We start from the raw sequence: 15,506 nt of genomic DNA, 5'->3' as shown, positions 1-15,506 counted from the left end.
CAGTCAAAAACCCAATTTTTACACAATGAGGAGGATTCACAGTGAGTAGAACACGTATGCTTTACTCCCTATACACACTGCTTTTACTGTTGTGGGTTTAGTAACACGTTAATAGTTGCATCTGCAAAGCATTTTTGGGTGTAGAATAGAATGAATGATTCAAAATGTTCCTCTTCCATTCTTTTAAATGTAGCATGGGATACCAGTCTAGTGTTCTAATGCAAGTATTGTCACACAGGTCTAATATATGTGAGCACTGCAATGTTTCTATTTATCTACTTCCTGGAAGAAAGTTAAGTGTTGTCTATTTCTGGCATATGGGCTGCATTCCACAGTCTTGGCACTAAAGCTCTTATTTGATGTTAGAACCCCACACTCTGTTTCTGAAAATTCAAAACTACTTGAGGGTTTTTCTTTGGGATAGTGCCAACAAATTGCTGAAGCTTTGATTTTATGTCTTTGTCTTCTATTACATTTGTAGTTTTGCTGTGAATATTCTATTTGAGGTCCAAACTTTGTAAAATAGTACTTTGCCAAATGTATCGAAGTTTTATTTTATTGTTTGTTTATTGGAACTGTTAAGGACTATTATGTCAGTATAGACAGATGTTGCAGTCAGCATATGTTATGGTGTGTGTATAAATGCAATGTGACAAAATCCCAATAATTTATATATCCATTTTAATTTAGCTGCCTGGTTGAAGCAGATGTCAAGGAGGAAATTCTGCAACCACCAGAGCCTCATCCTGTTCCGCCGATTCTGACACCCTCGCCTCCTTCGGTTTATCCTGCTGTGACTACAGTATGGCAAGACAGTGATCGCTATCATCCAAAACCAGTTTTGTATATGGCATCCTCAGAGAATACGACAGACATGAATGAGAACTATAGTAAATCTGGAGTTGTGTTGGGAAAAAATGAGCCTATTGTTGAGAAGAAGCTAGAGCGTAAACTAAGTATTGAAATAAAAAAAGTACCTCTCCAAGAAAGTCCAAAAAGTTTTGAAGCTAGTGCAGGCTTGCAAAGAGGACTTGGCATTAAAATGAAATCTGCTTCATCCTATGCAGTTGACCAGTTAGCTAAGCCTCCAATGTCAACCTCTCTAGAGTCTCTCTCTGTTGTGTCGTCAAACCCTTGTATTGACTGTAGGAGTTTGAAATCTGCTAAAACTTTAGAAGATACACCTCATCAGAGAATTTGCAACGCTCCATCAAGACCAGACCATCTCCCTCTAGAGAAAGAACTTTCTGTTTCTACTAACATTGGCAATGAGCAAAAAAAGTGTAAAAATGTGTCTTCCTCTGCTGATAAACATTTAGATACCTATTCCTTTGATAGTAAAACTGTATTAAATAGCAGTTATCTTGCATCACAGACAAGTCTAAGTGATCACAGCAATGCACCAACACTTAAAGCACCGTTATCCTTTACCAATCCTCTTCACTCTGATGATTCCGATACAGAGGAAAATAATTCTTTTGGATCCATGACAAAAAGCTTGTCTAATATATCAACCGCAAGTGCCACTGTTTCTGCAGTCTCTGCAACAGAAAGTTCCACTAGAAAAGTATTGCCCATGTCAATCGCCAGGCACGATACACCTGGGATAAAACACACAAGTGCTGAAAAAGGTAAGCTTTACCTTCAAGTTTTATTTTGAGACACTTTTTGTATTGCTTGCACAACTCACTATTGTTTTTGTGAAAGTAAGGGGCAGTCTTAATGTAGAAATGTGTCATGACCCTTAGCATTTTGTGCACTCTCTGTTTCCGTTGCAAGTGAATTTGACTTGAACCTCTTGGTGCCAGCGGTGGGTGGGCCTTAAAGCCGAGAGGCCACATATATGCTTACCAGAATGGGAACAGCTGTGCCGAAAGCGCCCGCCCTGCGTGATCCTTGCACAGTTAGTGACGGCTAACCGAAAGCTCCCCATTTCTAATTGCGATGGGGTGCTTTCTGATCATGTAACCCCTGTGATAGCCAATCACGGCGGTCACATGATCTGAAACTCCGCCCTGCCTTCCAGCATCAGAAACCTAATTTAGGGCTGGGAGGGTAGAGTGTTAAGGGGTTAAAGTGCATCTGGTCTCAGAAGAGGTGTATGGGATCATCCAGATGGGGTGTTTATGCAGTTAAATAGGTTTTCTTTCCTTTATCCAATGGAGGAAAAGCTTTTGAAACTATGCCTGTAGTGGATGCAACGATATCTTTTCCTAATAAAAATTTTGACTTGCTCAGTAGATGTCTACGTGTTTAAGGACCTGGCTGACAAAAAGCGTGAGACATTGTTGAAGGCGTCCTCTGCCATGGTAGGTTCAACTATGTGACCTGCAGTAGCAGCCATTGGCGTTTTGCCAAAACATGAAGGACTACATTATAAGGTTAATGAAGAAAAACCCAGCAGAGACGGACACTCTGAGGGGTAAGCAGAACTACCTCGAGCTCTGTTTTGCAGTAGATGCCCTAAAGGTCTCTGTTCTAGACTTCTCGTTTTACTCCAGTGTCTGTCAAATTGTGGAGGGTTCTATGCAAAGGAGACCCTGGCAAGTTATGTTGGTTAAACCAGATTCCTAGTTCTTTGTTATTAAGGGGCACCTCCACTCGGACAGGTGTTGGGGAGGCTGCAGGCATATGCAGAAGCCTGGCACATTGCGGTTTCAGACAGGTGGGTTCTTTTTCATAGTCACAGGTTGAAGTTTGGGTTTTTCCTGTTCCTCATTTTGAGATCAAAGGTTTCTGTAGATCCGTGGAAACAAGTATTGCTGTTTTAAGGTGCTCTATTGACTTTTGACTTGTAATCAAGTAGGTTTCCGGTAACCAAATCATTTCTCTGGTTTTACTCCAATCTATTCACGGTCCTAAAGCGGAGCGGGGATGTTTAACCAGTCCTGGATCTCAAGAATCTGAATGAGTTTATCAAAGTTTGGCCTTTTTGTATGGAATCATTTTGGTCAATGGTGGCCACACACAAGCAGAAGGATTTTCTGTCTTCCATAGACATCAGGGATGCTAATCTCCTTGTGCCCAATTTTCCCACACCTCAAAAATTCTAAAGGACCAACACTTTCAGTTTGTGGCTTTGCTCTTCAGTCTGGCCACACAACCCCTTGGGTATTTACAATAGTGCCTGCCCTGTTGAGAGTTTAGGGTGTTTGCATCCTGGAATATTTAGATGACCTTTTGCTCAGGGAGCAGTCGGCTTTCTGGGTCTGGGCTGGATTTCCAATCTGGAGAAATCAGAACCAGCACAGAGCCTGGAGTATCTAGGCCTGTTCCTGGACATGGTCCAGGCAAAGGTGTTTTTGCCTCCCAGGAAAAATGTAAAAGTATTTTTTATACTTCTTTGTTAAACCTGTATCCTTGAATGCTGTCCTAGAAAGTTCCTAGTTTTTACCTTGTTGTCCTTTAGAAATAGCATATAAAAGTTTGCACATTTAAATGTGTGTCTATGTATAGAATTCCTCAACTTGGCAGAAGACTTGCCAAAGTCAAAGTCAATGTTAGCTGCTCTTTTGAGAGAGACCAATAGTCAAAGTATACATTGCCTGCACACCACGATTTTGGAAATTCTTATTCAGGTGAGGCTGCTTGTTAAACCCTAACATGTTTCTAAAGGTGAACTTGGCATTTAACGCTGAAAACCAAAGAAAGCTAGAAGTGCTTGTGTGGCTGTTCTCATCGATTGAACTGTCATTACTCTGAGCAAAATGTATTGTATCTTGAAGTATTTAAAGTGATTGCAAAGTCTCGTTTTTTTTTTCCTATTAAATTTACAAACATGTCATACTTGCCTCCTCTGTGTAGTGGTTTTGCACAGGGCAGCTCCGATCCTCCTCTTCTCGGGTCCCTGGCTGGAGATCCTGGCCCCTCTCTCCTGTTGAGTTGACACACAGCAAGCAGCTTACTATGGGGGCACCCAAGCAGAGCTGCAGCTCAGTGTGTGTCCATTCAGACCCGGAGCTGCTGTTCAGCCCTGCCCCCACTCTCCTAAATGGCTACCTGAATTTGACAGTAGTGGGAGCCAATAGCGCTGCTGCGATGTCTCAGCCAATCAGGAGAGAGAGATTCCTGGACAGCTGAAGTACTTGTGGACATTGGTGGATAGAGAGTAGGCTCAGGTAAGTATTAGGGGGGGCTGCTGCACACAGCTTTTTATCTTTATGCAATGGATGTATTCAGATAAAAAAACATTCCGACTTTACAGCCCCTTTAAAGAAGGCTAGATGACATTTAGCACGGTTAAACATTTCTCAACCATTTTCACCTTTTTTATCTTTATCTTTGTAATGCTGCTGAGCTCCCCCAGTCCTTTTTCAGCCACTCTTCAGTGACTGCTTCAATTCAATTCTCTGGAACAATTTTCTGATAACCACAATTGTGGACTGTGACTATTGAATTTGGGTTGGCATGGTCACTTGTGGTCTGTACATATGTTAGGATGAGAAAATTTGGACCACAGCTAGGAGACGTATCATGCTTCAGCATGATGTTTTTGAATAAGGACCTTCATGGTAAGATTACCAGGTTTACCTTTAATAGCAGCTGGATTTTTAAAATGCATTGGTATGTTAAAGCTTATGAGAGTTTAGTGAATGTGTTTAGATCTGCATTAAGTAAAAGGACTAAGTCTTCTCTTACGTAAATTAAAGTGTAAGGCTAGAGTAGAAAATAGTTGGAACCTCTTCTTAGGTATGTGTTAGTTTTTTTTTTTAAGTGTTCTAAAAGGACAACTTTCATTCTCTTACAATGTTTTTAATAATTTTTGTACCATTTTCTAGATCATGTGAGAGACCAACTAGCTGATGCCATTCCAGATACTGCATTGCAAAATTCAATTGACTTGAAAGACCATTTGAAATCCCCGCTGGAGAGTTCAGACATTGGTATATTTTTAGTGATTTCTCTCTATAGTGCAAGAAATGATGGTGGTTCATTTTTTGATTTCGCTGCTGTTAGGTTTAACTTACACCTTCATAAGAGCTTACATAGACTTCTGTTTGCTGCATTTGACCTGTGTGTGGAACGTGCTTAAGATGCAAGTCGGGCATTTTCAATTCTATTTTATAGGATAAGCACACACACATCATTTTTGCCCCTTTGCCTTTACTTAAACTAACCCATCCTCCACAAATTCGTAATTACTTTGGTCTGATGGCCGTGGCCTCCGATGATTTACATCTCATGCTGCAAGTCTTGCCTTAGATGCGCCTGCATATTACAAGCCAGAGACAGTGCAAGAATATAGGACACAGTCACAGGGAGGACAGCGGCTGTCATTCCAGGCATTTGTAGAGTGGGAGGATGGCTTTGTTTAGGTCCAGGCTAAAGAGCCAAAATAAGCGCACTTGTACCTTTTTAATTGATTTTGCAGTGTAAATGACCACTAGGAGATTGTTCTGATCTGCCTTCTGTTGCATTTTTGTAAACGCTGTGCATCCTATCTAGATACTGTACATTTCAGGAGCTTCCAAATATTTTCAAAACTGTGGCAAGACCACGTTACACACAACCTTTGCATTTGCTGTGTGTTGGAATCTGGGTGTGTTCAGCCCCTATTTTCATTTTACATTACACCTTGGCTTTTTGTGGAAAGTGTGTAGTTATCTACAAGATGTTATAAAGGGCTATGGCCCATCCCTTTGAGAGTATGCCTAATGTGGCAGTCAAAGCCTGGACCATATATAGGGACCAGCAACATGGCCCTGTAAGAAAGGGTCACCCTATTGAACTATTACTGTAGCTCCACAATCCTAAGTAGCATATGTTCATACATTAGAACTGTCAAGAACCCGGATTGTGTTTGTAAATCTTACACTATATAATGTGTACGTTTCAAACTTGGTGCTTTGCGGCAAGTGGATAACCAGGTGTTGGATCACACCACAGGTTGTGTTCCTATTATAGGGAGCTTTCTCCTATATTGAGAGCTTTGCTGTAGGTCAGTCTCTACCCAGGTTGCTGCGTACTCCTCAGACAGGCATACCCAGTTCTGCACCCTCTGTGAGTACCCCACAGGGCATATCCTCACCTGTAGCAATGGTGGAAACCAGGCAAAAGCCAAACCAAACATTTCCCTGCTCCTTTTCTGTGTCTCGCCTGTTGGAGTTTCTACAATTTTAGGTGTAGATCAACGTTTGGCTCTGGGCACCATCAAGGGCCAAATTTCGGCTTCGGCCTTTTTTTTTCTTTTTTTTTTTTCAAAGGCCGTTAGATCTCAATTTGGTACTGTTGGTTCTTCAAAAACCTCCTTTTGAAAATTTTTGTTAACTACCTTTGCTCACTCTGTCACAGAAGGTGACCTCCATGGTTGCTGATACTTCTGCGCGTAGGGTGTCGGTCACCTTACTCGGTGGTTCACAGGGACAAAGTGGTGTTACGGCCCTGTCAGGCATTGCTTCCTAAGGTTGTTTTTAGGTTTTAATTTGGATGAAGGCATTGTGTTGTCATCCTTGTGTCCTAAGCCAAAACATCCTAATGAAATTGCTCTGCATTCCTTGGATGTGGTCAGTGCTATTCGGGTGTACCTGGCAGCGACTGAGTCGATTCGGAAATCCGATTCTTTGTTCTTACACATGGATCTCGTAAGGAGCAGGCTGCGTCTGCTGTGGCCATTTTCAGATGGGTAAGGCAGGCAGGGGTGCAGGCCTATTCTATTAAGGGTTGGGTTCCTTCTTTCCCTGTCAAGGCGCATTTTACAAGGGCGCTAAGTGCCGCCTGGGCTTTCCGTCATCAGGCGCTAGTGGTTCAGGTGTGCAAGGCGTCTATGTGGTCGTCTGTACACACATTCACAACGTTTTATACGGTGGATGTGCTTGCATCTTCAGATGCTGCTTTTGGCCACAAAGTTTTTTGCAGGCTGCGGTTGCAGAGGCTCCCACCTTTTTTGAGGGTGTATTTTCTCTAGCGCTCATTGACAGACGTAGTCCTCGGTGATACACCACCTTCGGGTTATGTTGCCTCCACAGGAGCAGGACTAGACAGGAAATTAAAAAGCTCTGGCCACACCCTAGGGGCAGTCCCAGAGGGTATATCCTCTCTCTCTCTGCCTCAGCAAATCAGTTATTTTCTGTCTAGTTAGGAGTAAGGACCTAGATACCTTGCTGGGATCTTAGGTCCTGGCAAGATTTTTTTCTTAAAGGATTTTTTAGACCGCTTTTTTTCTCCAGTGTTCCTGTGAGATCTTCAAGCAAGAAAGCTGAACTGGGCGACGGGCTGGATGTTGAGATCCGGTGGTCACCCCAGTTCAGCCTAGGAGCGCGTGCAGGCCATAGCTCCGCGCTGGGTCGACCGCGACAAAGTCCCATTAAAGGACTGACCCCGCGAGTTAAACGTCTCGCTGAAACGCCAAAGACCATGAGTCACGGCGTCCATATCGGTCGACAGCCCTCCCGCCCCGGTGGAGAGGGGTACTGTCAGGAGTTGGTGCCCGCCTGGTTCCGGTATGGTGAGTAGTATGTTCCCCCTTTTCCCCTGACGGGTCTTGTGGTGAACGCGGGCCCCTCTCTGTATGGTAAGATAGAGTCCCTCTCTATCCTATAAATGACACAGATCCTCCTACTTTGAGTGTGATTTTATGTGCAAAAAGCCAGGAGGCTTGGTTTGGGAGCTAACAATCTAATTGTATACATGTTAAAAAGATTATAATCTGTGGCATTCTGGGAATCTTACGGTGATAAGAATAAGCTACCTACCAGTCAGAAGCCACGGACATGTAGACTGCCTTCCTAATCAGATCTCCAGCTATTAGCAGGCCTCCCGAATGGCCATGCGGTCCGCCAGGGCCGGTACCGCCAACCACGCCAAATCCCCATGCAGAAGAGTGTTGTGTGCCCTGCAGCACACCGCTATTCAGTACAGGCCGCCGCCATTTTTTTTGCTGGATCGCACGAGCCGCCATTTTGGCGTAGCCTCGTGTCTCCAGCATGGGGGCGGCCATGTTTGAGGTGATCCAAACACCTCGTGGAGCTAGGGGAGGCGCCGGAAGGCGTGCAGAGGGGCAGAGCCGCCTCCTTTCTTCCTGGGCAGCCAGCCAAAAGACTTCCTGTTTGTCAAGACAGCGCTGTAACCTGTTGCAGTTAAACTCTGAGCATCAAGTGGTGAGCCTGGGGGTCTCTCTCTCTCTCTCTCTCTCTCTCTCTCTCTCTCTCTCTCTCTCTCTCTCTCTCTCTCTCTCTCTCTCTCTCTCTCTCTCTCTCGATCGATAGGGATCCCTAGCAGGTAACACTAAGGGGCTTTTTGTGGCGCTGGGGGTCTGAAAAAAAAAAAAAAGTTTTTTTTTATTTTTGAATTATATTATCCAGGAAGTGACTGGAATTATCATGGACCCTGCCACACATATTCCCCCACCTGTTTCCCTCGAGGGGGCCACGGGACCCGCCAGTGCACAGAGTGTAGAGTCATTTACAGCAATTTTGGAGTCTATGGTGGCTCGGGTGGAGGCGGCCTGTCAGGGACGGGGGTCAAGGAAGCGACCCCCGCCTACCCCTATACTATCTGACACCTCTGACTCAGATTCAGAGATGGTCACTGCAGTTGCAGGTTCCTCTGCAAGGGCTGTTATCCCAGGTAAAGCCCCCTCAGACAGTGAGGAGGACGCTTCTTCTCCTGCTATAATTCAGGAAGAAGCATTGGTGGACGCACTAGTTGTGGCAGTGCAGGAAACCTTAAAACTTGAGGCTTTACCGGCAGAGGCAACTGAAACAGAGATTCCTTTTGGTACTAATAAGCCCATCAAAACGGTGAAGGTTTTTCCTGTACCTAAATGTTTCGGTAATCAGATTAAAGGAGAATGGGAGCATTCTAAACGTACCTTTACTATTTCCAAGCGTATTGCTAGACGCTATCCGTTTGAGGAATCCATCATTAAGAAATGGACGGTACCACCAGTGGTGGATCCACCTATTTCCAGGCTGAATAATGCCACGGTTATCCCAGTGGAGGACACTTCGTCCTTTAAGGATCCGGTGGATCGAAAGATGGAAGCAGAGTCCCGCACCATCTTCTCTCTGATAGGGTCAGCATTTAGACCAGTAATTGTTATTGGTCTAGTTTCCCAGACACTTACGGAATGGGCGAAAATGGTACGCCAAGACCTTAGGGGAAAAGATATTCCCCAGGAGACATCTGATTTGATGGAACAGATTATACAAGGGCTACAGTTTATCTGTGACGCAGCCTTGGACACTACTCCCTTATTAGGGCATGCATCTATGTCAGCGGTGATCCTCATACGTGTGCTGTGGTTAAAATGCTGGTCAGCTGACCTAGGTTCCAAAAAGACCTTGACTAATCTCCCTTTTCAGGGGAATTGTCTATTTGGGGCCAACCTAGATGAAATCATTAAGGATGCCACTGGGGGCAAGAGCACTTTTTTGCCACAGGCTGCTAAAGCTAAGGGACCTCGCAACAAGCGAGGACCTTTCTTTACCGCCCATAAAGGGCGCCCGGCTGGTACTAGCGGGAAAGGCAAGACTCCTCCAGGAGGGTTCAAGAAGGGCTGGTCGGACAAGCAGAGGACCAACCCAGCCAAACCCGAAGCAAAGGAGTACACAGCCTGAAGGTGCGCCCCCACCCGGTTTCAGGGTGGGGGGACGTTTTCACCGGTATTCAGGACATTAGATCGAGCATCAACCACTACTACCGGTGCGATTCTTCCCTTCCAACATTTAAGTACTACAGGAAGCGGTAGTTACCGTTCCCTGAATAGATCTTTTCCTTTACCTTTTCCTAAGATTAGTCCCTATACCTCACAGGAATCGGATCTGGTTGACCAGATAGGCCAAGTAGCCTCTAGTCGGGTGACTTCGGTCCCTGAGGTTCAACCAGAAAAGATCACCCTTCCTGATAAAAATCAGGTATCTGATAAATGTGTGGGAACAGAAAACGACCAGACTTTCTCGGATGGTCGGGGCCAGATACCTCTAGGGACGCCTGGTTCAGATTCTATCAGCGCCAGTGGTCCTAGAAATTCTAGGCTGGCCTCCCCAAGCCGGCCTGGCCGACTTGGACATGCTAGTCGTAGACGTTCCGTGGGAACTTCGTCTCAGGGAGTGTCTGTGGTCTCAAGGACCAATTTACCATCATGCTTTACAGTCGCTGGGTTTAATGGCCTGGCCATTGAGACCCAAGTACTGAAGGACAGAGGTTTGTCTACTTCAGTCATTCCTACCCTTATTAAAGCAAGGAAAGCGACTTCCAGCAAAGTCTATTATCACACATGGAAGACTTATATTGCGTGGTGCGAATCTTTAGGATTTCCTCCACGTACCTATTCGGTGACTCGAATATTGGCCTTTTTGCAACAAGGGGTTGAGCAGAAGCTAGCCTTGAACACCATCAAGGGTCAAGTTTCAGCATTAGCAATCTTCTTTCAGAAACCTTTAGCTACCAAGTCCTTGGTGCGGAATTTCATCCAGGGGGTGCGGCACCTGGCTCCTCCAGTCCGCGCGCCCTTACCGCCCTGGGATCTTAATTTGGTTTTGTCGGTTCTACAGAAACCTCCCTTTGAAAACATCAGGGAGATTCCCTTGCTTACTTTATCCCAGAAGGTGGCCTTCTTGGTGGCTATTACTTCTGCTCGCAGGGTGTCAGAACTGGCTGCATTATCATGCCAGTCCCCATACCTAGTGATTCATAGGGATAAGGTAGTACTTCATCCTAAGCCATCTTTTCTTCCTAAGGTGGTTTCAGATTTTCATCTGAATGAAGATATTGTACTACCTTCCTTGTGTCCTCAGCCCAAGCATCATCGGGAACATGCGTTGCATTCCTTAGATGTGGTTCGGGCAATCAGGGTATACCTGAAAGCTACGGAATCTTTCCGTAAGACGGATTCACTTTTTGTGATCACGGATGGCCCCAGAAAGGGTTTGCCTGCATCTGCCGCGACCATTGCCAAATGGATTAGACAAACGGTGGTACAGGCTTATTCTATTAAGGGTCAGAGTCCTCCGTTCCCTGTTAGGGCGCACTCCACTCGAGCGCTCAGTACTTCCTGGGCCTTTCGCCATCAGGCGTCAGTGGTCCAGGTATGTAAGGCGGCCACCTGGTCGTCGGTACATACCTTTACAAAATTCTATAAAATTCATGTGACGGCAACTTAGGCGGATGCCTCATTTGGCCGCAAGGTTTTGCAGGCCGCAATTTGAGGAGACCGGTGGTCTACCTCGAGGGTTTTTTCTGTTTTAAAAAAAAAAAAAAAAGAAAATTTTTCTCTTTTGTTGAGTCTCATCATTAAGGATGAGCATTGTAAACTTCTAGTTGGCACCGGTTGGGCCTTCTAGATTGGGATTTGATTTCATTTTCCCACCCCTCAGTTGTGATACTGCTCTGGGACGTCCCGAAGGTGGTGTATCACCGAGGACTACGTCTGTCAATGAGCGCTAGAGAAAAATGGATTTTTGTAAAATCTTACCGTAAAATCCTTTTCTCTTAGCTCATTGACAGACGTAGTCCCCGCCCCTCTGTTTTTGAGTTGGGTTAAAATCTCTAAAGACTGCTTTTTCACATAACTGATTTGCTGAGGCAAAGAGAGAGAGGATATACCCTCTGGGACTGCCCCTAGGGTGTGGCCAGAGCTTTTTAATTTCCTGTCTAGTCCTGCTCCTGTGGAGGCAACATAACCCGAAGGTGGTGTATCACCGAGGACTACGTCTGTCAATGAGCTAAGAGAAAAGGATTTTACGGTAAGATTTTACAAAAATCCATTTTTTTTTTTTTTTCCTGGTGGTGAGCTCCAGTTCCTGGTTGAGCTCCTGTTTTTACCTGATTTGGCTATGTTTAGCCTTGTTGGGAATTAGATGTATTGCTATTTTTTTCCCAGCTCTAATATTGATACTGCTTTGGGACATCCCAAGCCTTTAGAAGACATGGAGCTCTGCCAGTCAGTGAACCAAAGAGAAAACTGGATTTTTGTCTTACCGTAAAATCCTTTTCTCTGAGGTTCACTGATGGATACAGCACCCGCCCCTCTGTTGGGTTGAGTTATGTATTCTTCTGACACTGCTTGTTACAAACTGAGTTCTATAGCAGGAAGTGATGGTATACCCCCTGGGACTGCCTCCGGGGGAAAGCCAAAATTGTTTCTGCCTAGTCCTACTCCTGAAGAGAGAGCAGCATAAGCCCAAGTGTCTACAAGACAAGCTGTGCCCGTCAGTGAACCTCAGAGAAAAGGATTTTACGGTAAGTCAAAAATCTAGATTATAGGTTATAAAAAATTTTTTATTTTTAAATAAAAAAACGTCTTTTTTTCTGCACCTGAATTTTAATTTTCGGTGCATCACTAATTTCTTGTTTGTGGAAAAAATAGAATGGGCAATCTATAACGATTGGTAAGAGATCACAGCTCAAACAGTAGAAGCCCTGAGCTGTGGATTCCGCGGCCAGTATTATTCACGGATCAGATCTATGGCTATAAAATGGATAAGCGAATGGCTGTCATTCTAGTAGAAAGACTTGCCCGTCTTTATCTACCCAGTAAAGCCCCTAAACATTAAGTGTAAACCAGTGTGATCTAAGGACCCCTGTGGTCAACATTACTCCTAGATATATTGCTGCAAGCTGGCAACCAAATGCAATGAATGTTTGAGCAGGACAAGACATGGAGGGTGGACCATTCTGAAATCAGTGTCCAATATACCAGTGTTCCTCAACTCCGGTCCTCAGGGCCCACTAACAGGCCAGATTTTAAGTATTACCTTGGGGAGATGCAGACTAGAGTACTGCAATCACTGAGCAGCAAATTATATCACCTGGGATGTATTTCAGTTATCTTGCAAACCTGGCCTGTTAGTGGGCCCTGAGGACCACTGCAATATACCAACAATGAACTGCCATGGAACTTTGTGAACGTTAAAATCTTGCTGAGGAATAAGCGGTCAGCAATATGATTAAAGCAGGCAACTGTTCCCTATATGTTAAAGCATTAAAGGCTGCTTACTGTTGTCGCTATATGATTTTTGCACTAATTCCCTGGTGGATTGATACAGCACCAAGGTTGCGTCTGGCGTTTGCAGATCCCAACAAAAGTCAAGCCTGATAATAGGTGTTAGATTGTGGTCTGGTCCCCCTGGCTAATTGGTTATCTTGCCTCTGCTTGTGCTAAGATTACGGTTTACTGTATGCGTGTCAGTTTGGTTGATTGTGATGCTGCCCTGAGCACAAATTGTATTTTATGTTTCGTTCATTGACTGACTCAGCTGCTGTTCTTCATAACCATTGGGTTATACTACCCCCTACTGGAGTAGGACGCTAGGCAGAAAAAGAATCTGGGTACGTCTTTGGGCATTTCCAGGGGTATACTCCCCCTCTCTGCTATAGGTATTCAGTTTTTTTTCTGACTAGTCAGGAGTAAGGACCCAGTTCCTTGCTGGGATCTCTTGTCCTGGCAAATTATTATTTTTTTTTTTTTTTACATGTAACATTTTTTTTTTCCTGGTTTTTCCTGTGAGATCTACAATCAACTGCCGGACTGGGCAACAGACTGGATAATCTAGATTCAGTGGTCACTCCAGTCTGGCCAGTGGGCGTGCACAGACCTAAGCTCCGCGCTAGGTCAGCTGCGACATAGTCCCACCAGACGTGGGCTGGCCTGCAAGTTAAACGCCTCGTGAGGTCGCATAGGATCGGGTCTCGGCCTGAGTCACAGCATTCCTCCTGGCCGACAGCCCCTCATTTAGATGGCGAGGGGTTCTGCCTCGAGCGGTGCCCACCCGGTTCCTGGTATGGTGAGTAGCAGTCCCCCCTCTCCCCTGGAGGGTTTTGAGGTGGACCCTTCCTTGGGACAGTTTGACCCCCCCCCCCCCCCCTGGGTTCCCCTCCTTCCCGTCAGGCACCCTCAATCATCTGTCTCCCCATCCACTTATTCTGGGTCTGTGTGGGTGGTCTGGGGTGAGGGCAGGACGCTATGCTGGCAATGGGCTGTCCATGAGGCCTTGTGGGGCTGCCGTTTTGCTGTAGCCTGTGTGTTTCTATGCACGGTGACCATGTTTGTGTAGTCCGGCCATTGAAAAATAGAGGCGGCCATGACAGTGGAGCACTGTGGGCAGCGATTTCAGTGGTGGGAACCCCTCCTCTTCCTCTGTTGCTGACTCCTGGATCTTTTCACTACCTGATCGCCGCACGTGAAGTGCAGATTATCCTGGTGGCTGCAGGTGCCTGTTTCTGCTGGGTGGTTTTGTCTGGTGGAGTTCTCTCCCTTTCTGCTAAAGGATCGATTGGTGCCTGGTGACCGGGTGATGCTGCCAGTGTGGTGGAAGTTGTCTCTTTGCAGGGTCTTAAACTTTTTGTGGGGTCTCCCTGTTGACTCAAGTAGTCTTTGGAGCACATCTCCCCACCTGATCCCCTCTTTGAGGCTGCGGGGCACTAAGGGTCTCAACCATCCATCCATGCACTGGCAGCGGGCCTGGAGTCCTTTGTGTCCCAGGTGGCGGTGGCTTTCGGGCGATGAGCTAGCAAAAAGCGCCCCCTGCTTCATTTGTCTCATTAGATTCTGAATCTGATTCAGCTGCTGTGGGCGTGGGGCACCCTGCTGGGTCTGCAACCACGCGCCCGGAATCCTCTGATAGTGAGGATGATTCCTCCACATCTGCAACCGTGCACGAAAAGGCACTGGTGGAAGCACTGATTGGATCTGTGCGTACGACCTAGAAGATGGAGGCTGCAGCTGCGAAAGAGGCGCAGGTTCCTTTTGGCACTAACAATCCATCCAGAGCGGCAAAGGTGTTTACTTTCCTCGTCTATTGTCACTGAAGAGTGGGAATGACCAAAGCGTCCCCTTTGGGTCCCTTAGCGATTTTTCTAGACGTTACCCCTTTGGGGTGTCCCTCATTAAGAAGTGGTGGTGGACTCTCCGGTTTTTATATTGAACAAGGCAACCATGATTCCCTGGCCTTTAAGGATTCGGCTGACAGGAAGGCAGAGGCTGTGGCCTGCAAAATGTACACCCTGGCTGGTTCGGCACTGAGGCCGGTATTCACCATTGCCCTGGTGTCGCAAACTCTGAGTTGCGTAAGCTTTTATGCCGTGACCTGGAGGGAGAACCACAAACCCTTCCCCCCCCCCCCCACCTTTGCCGACCTGACGGACCAGACTTCCAAAAAGGCCTTGACTATCTTCCCTTTCAACGGGATCACCTGTTTGGAGCTACCCTGGATGACATTAAGGGCCTCACAGGGGGGAAGAGTACCTTTCTTTCGCAGGCTACTAAGGGCAATAAATCTCGTCGTAGACGTGGACCCTTTTTAGCTCATAAGGAGCTTTTTTGCCTTTCAGGGCCTCCTCTGGAGGATCCAAACAAACCTCGTCTGGCAAGCCAAGAGCGGGCTTCTCCTCCAGACCTGCAGACAAGGCTTCTTCAGCATGGTGTGCCCTCACCTGTATCGGGAGGGGTGGGGGGACGTCTTTGCTGGTTCCCAGACCCGTGGACTTCCCTGGTACAAGACAAGTGGGTCCACAAAGTTATTTGGTCTGGCTACAAGATAGTTTCGCTCTTGCCCCCGACAAGGTTC

At 46.1% G+C, this 15,506-nt stretch overlaps 1 protein-coding gene across 2 annotated transcripts in view; it reads left to right on the top strand.

Annotated features, from left to right (window-relative positions):
* Nucleotides 1–15,506, top strand: part of PTPN12 (protein tyrosine phosphatase non-receptor type 12) — a 187,582-nt gene that overhangs the window by 156,386 nt on the left and 15,690 nt on the right. For both annotated transcript variants that reach the window (XM_082254230.1, XM_082254229.1), the window contains exons 13-14: nt 691–1,631; nt 4,779–4,883. In XM_082254230.1, the coding sequence (XP_082110356.1) occupies nt 691–1,631; nt 4,779–4,883 (1,046 nt within the window). The remainder of the gene's footprint in view (nt 1–690; nt 1,632–4,778; nt 4,884–15,506) is intronic.

Source organism: Pelophylax lessonae, assembly GCF_965119305.1.
Source record: "Pelophylax lessonae genome assembly, chromosome: 4".
Classification (NCBI taxonomy): domain Eukaryota; kingdom Metazoa; phylum Chordata; class Amphibia; order Anura; family Ranidae; genus Pelophylax; species Pelophylax lessonae.
Note: the sequence above shows the minus strand (reverse complement) of the source record. Positions and strands in the feature narration are given on the sequence as shown.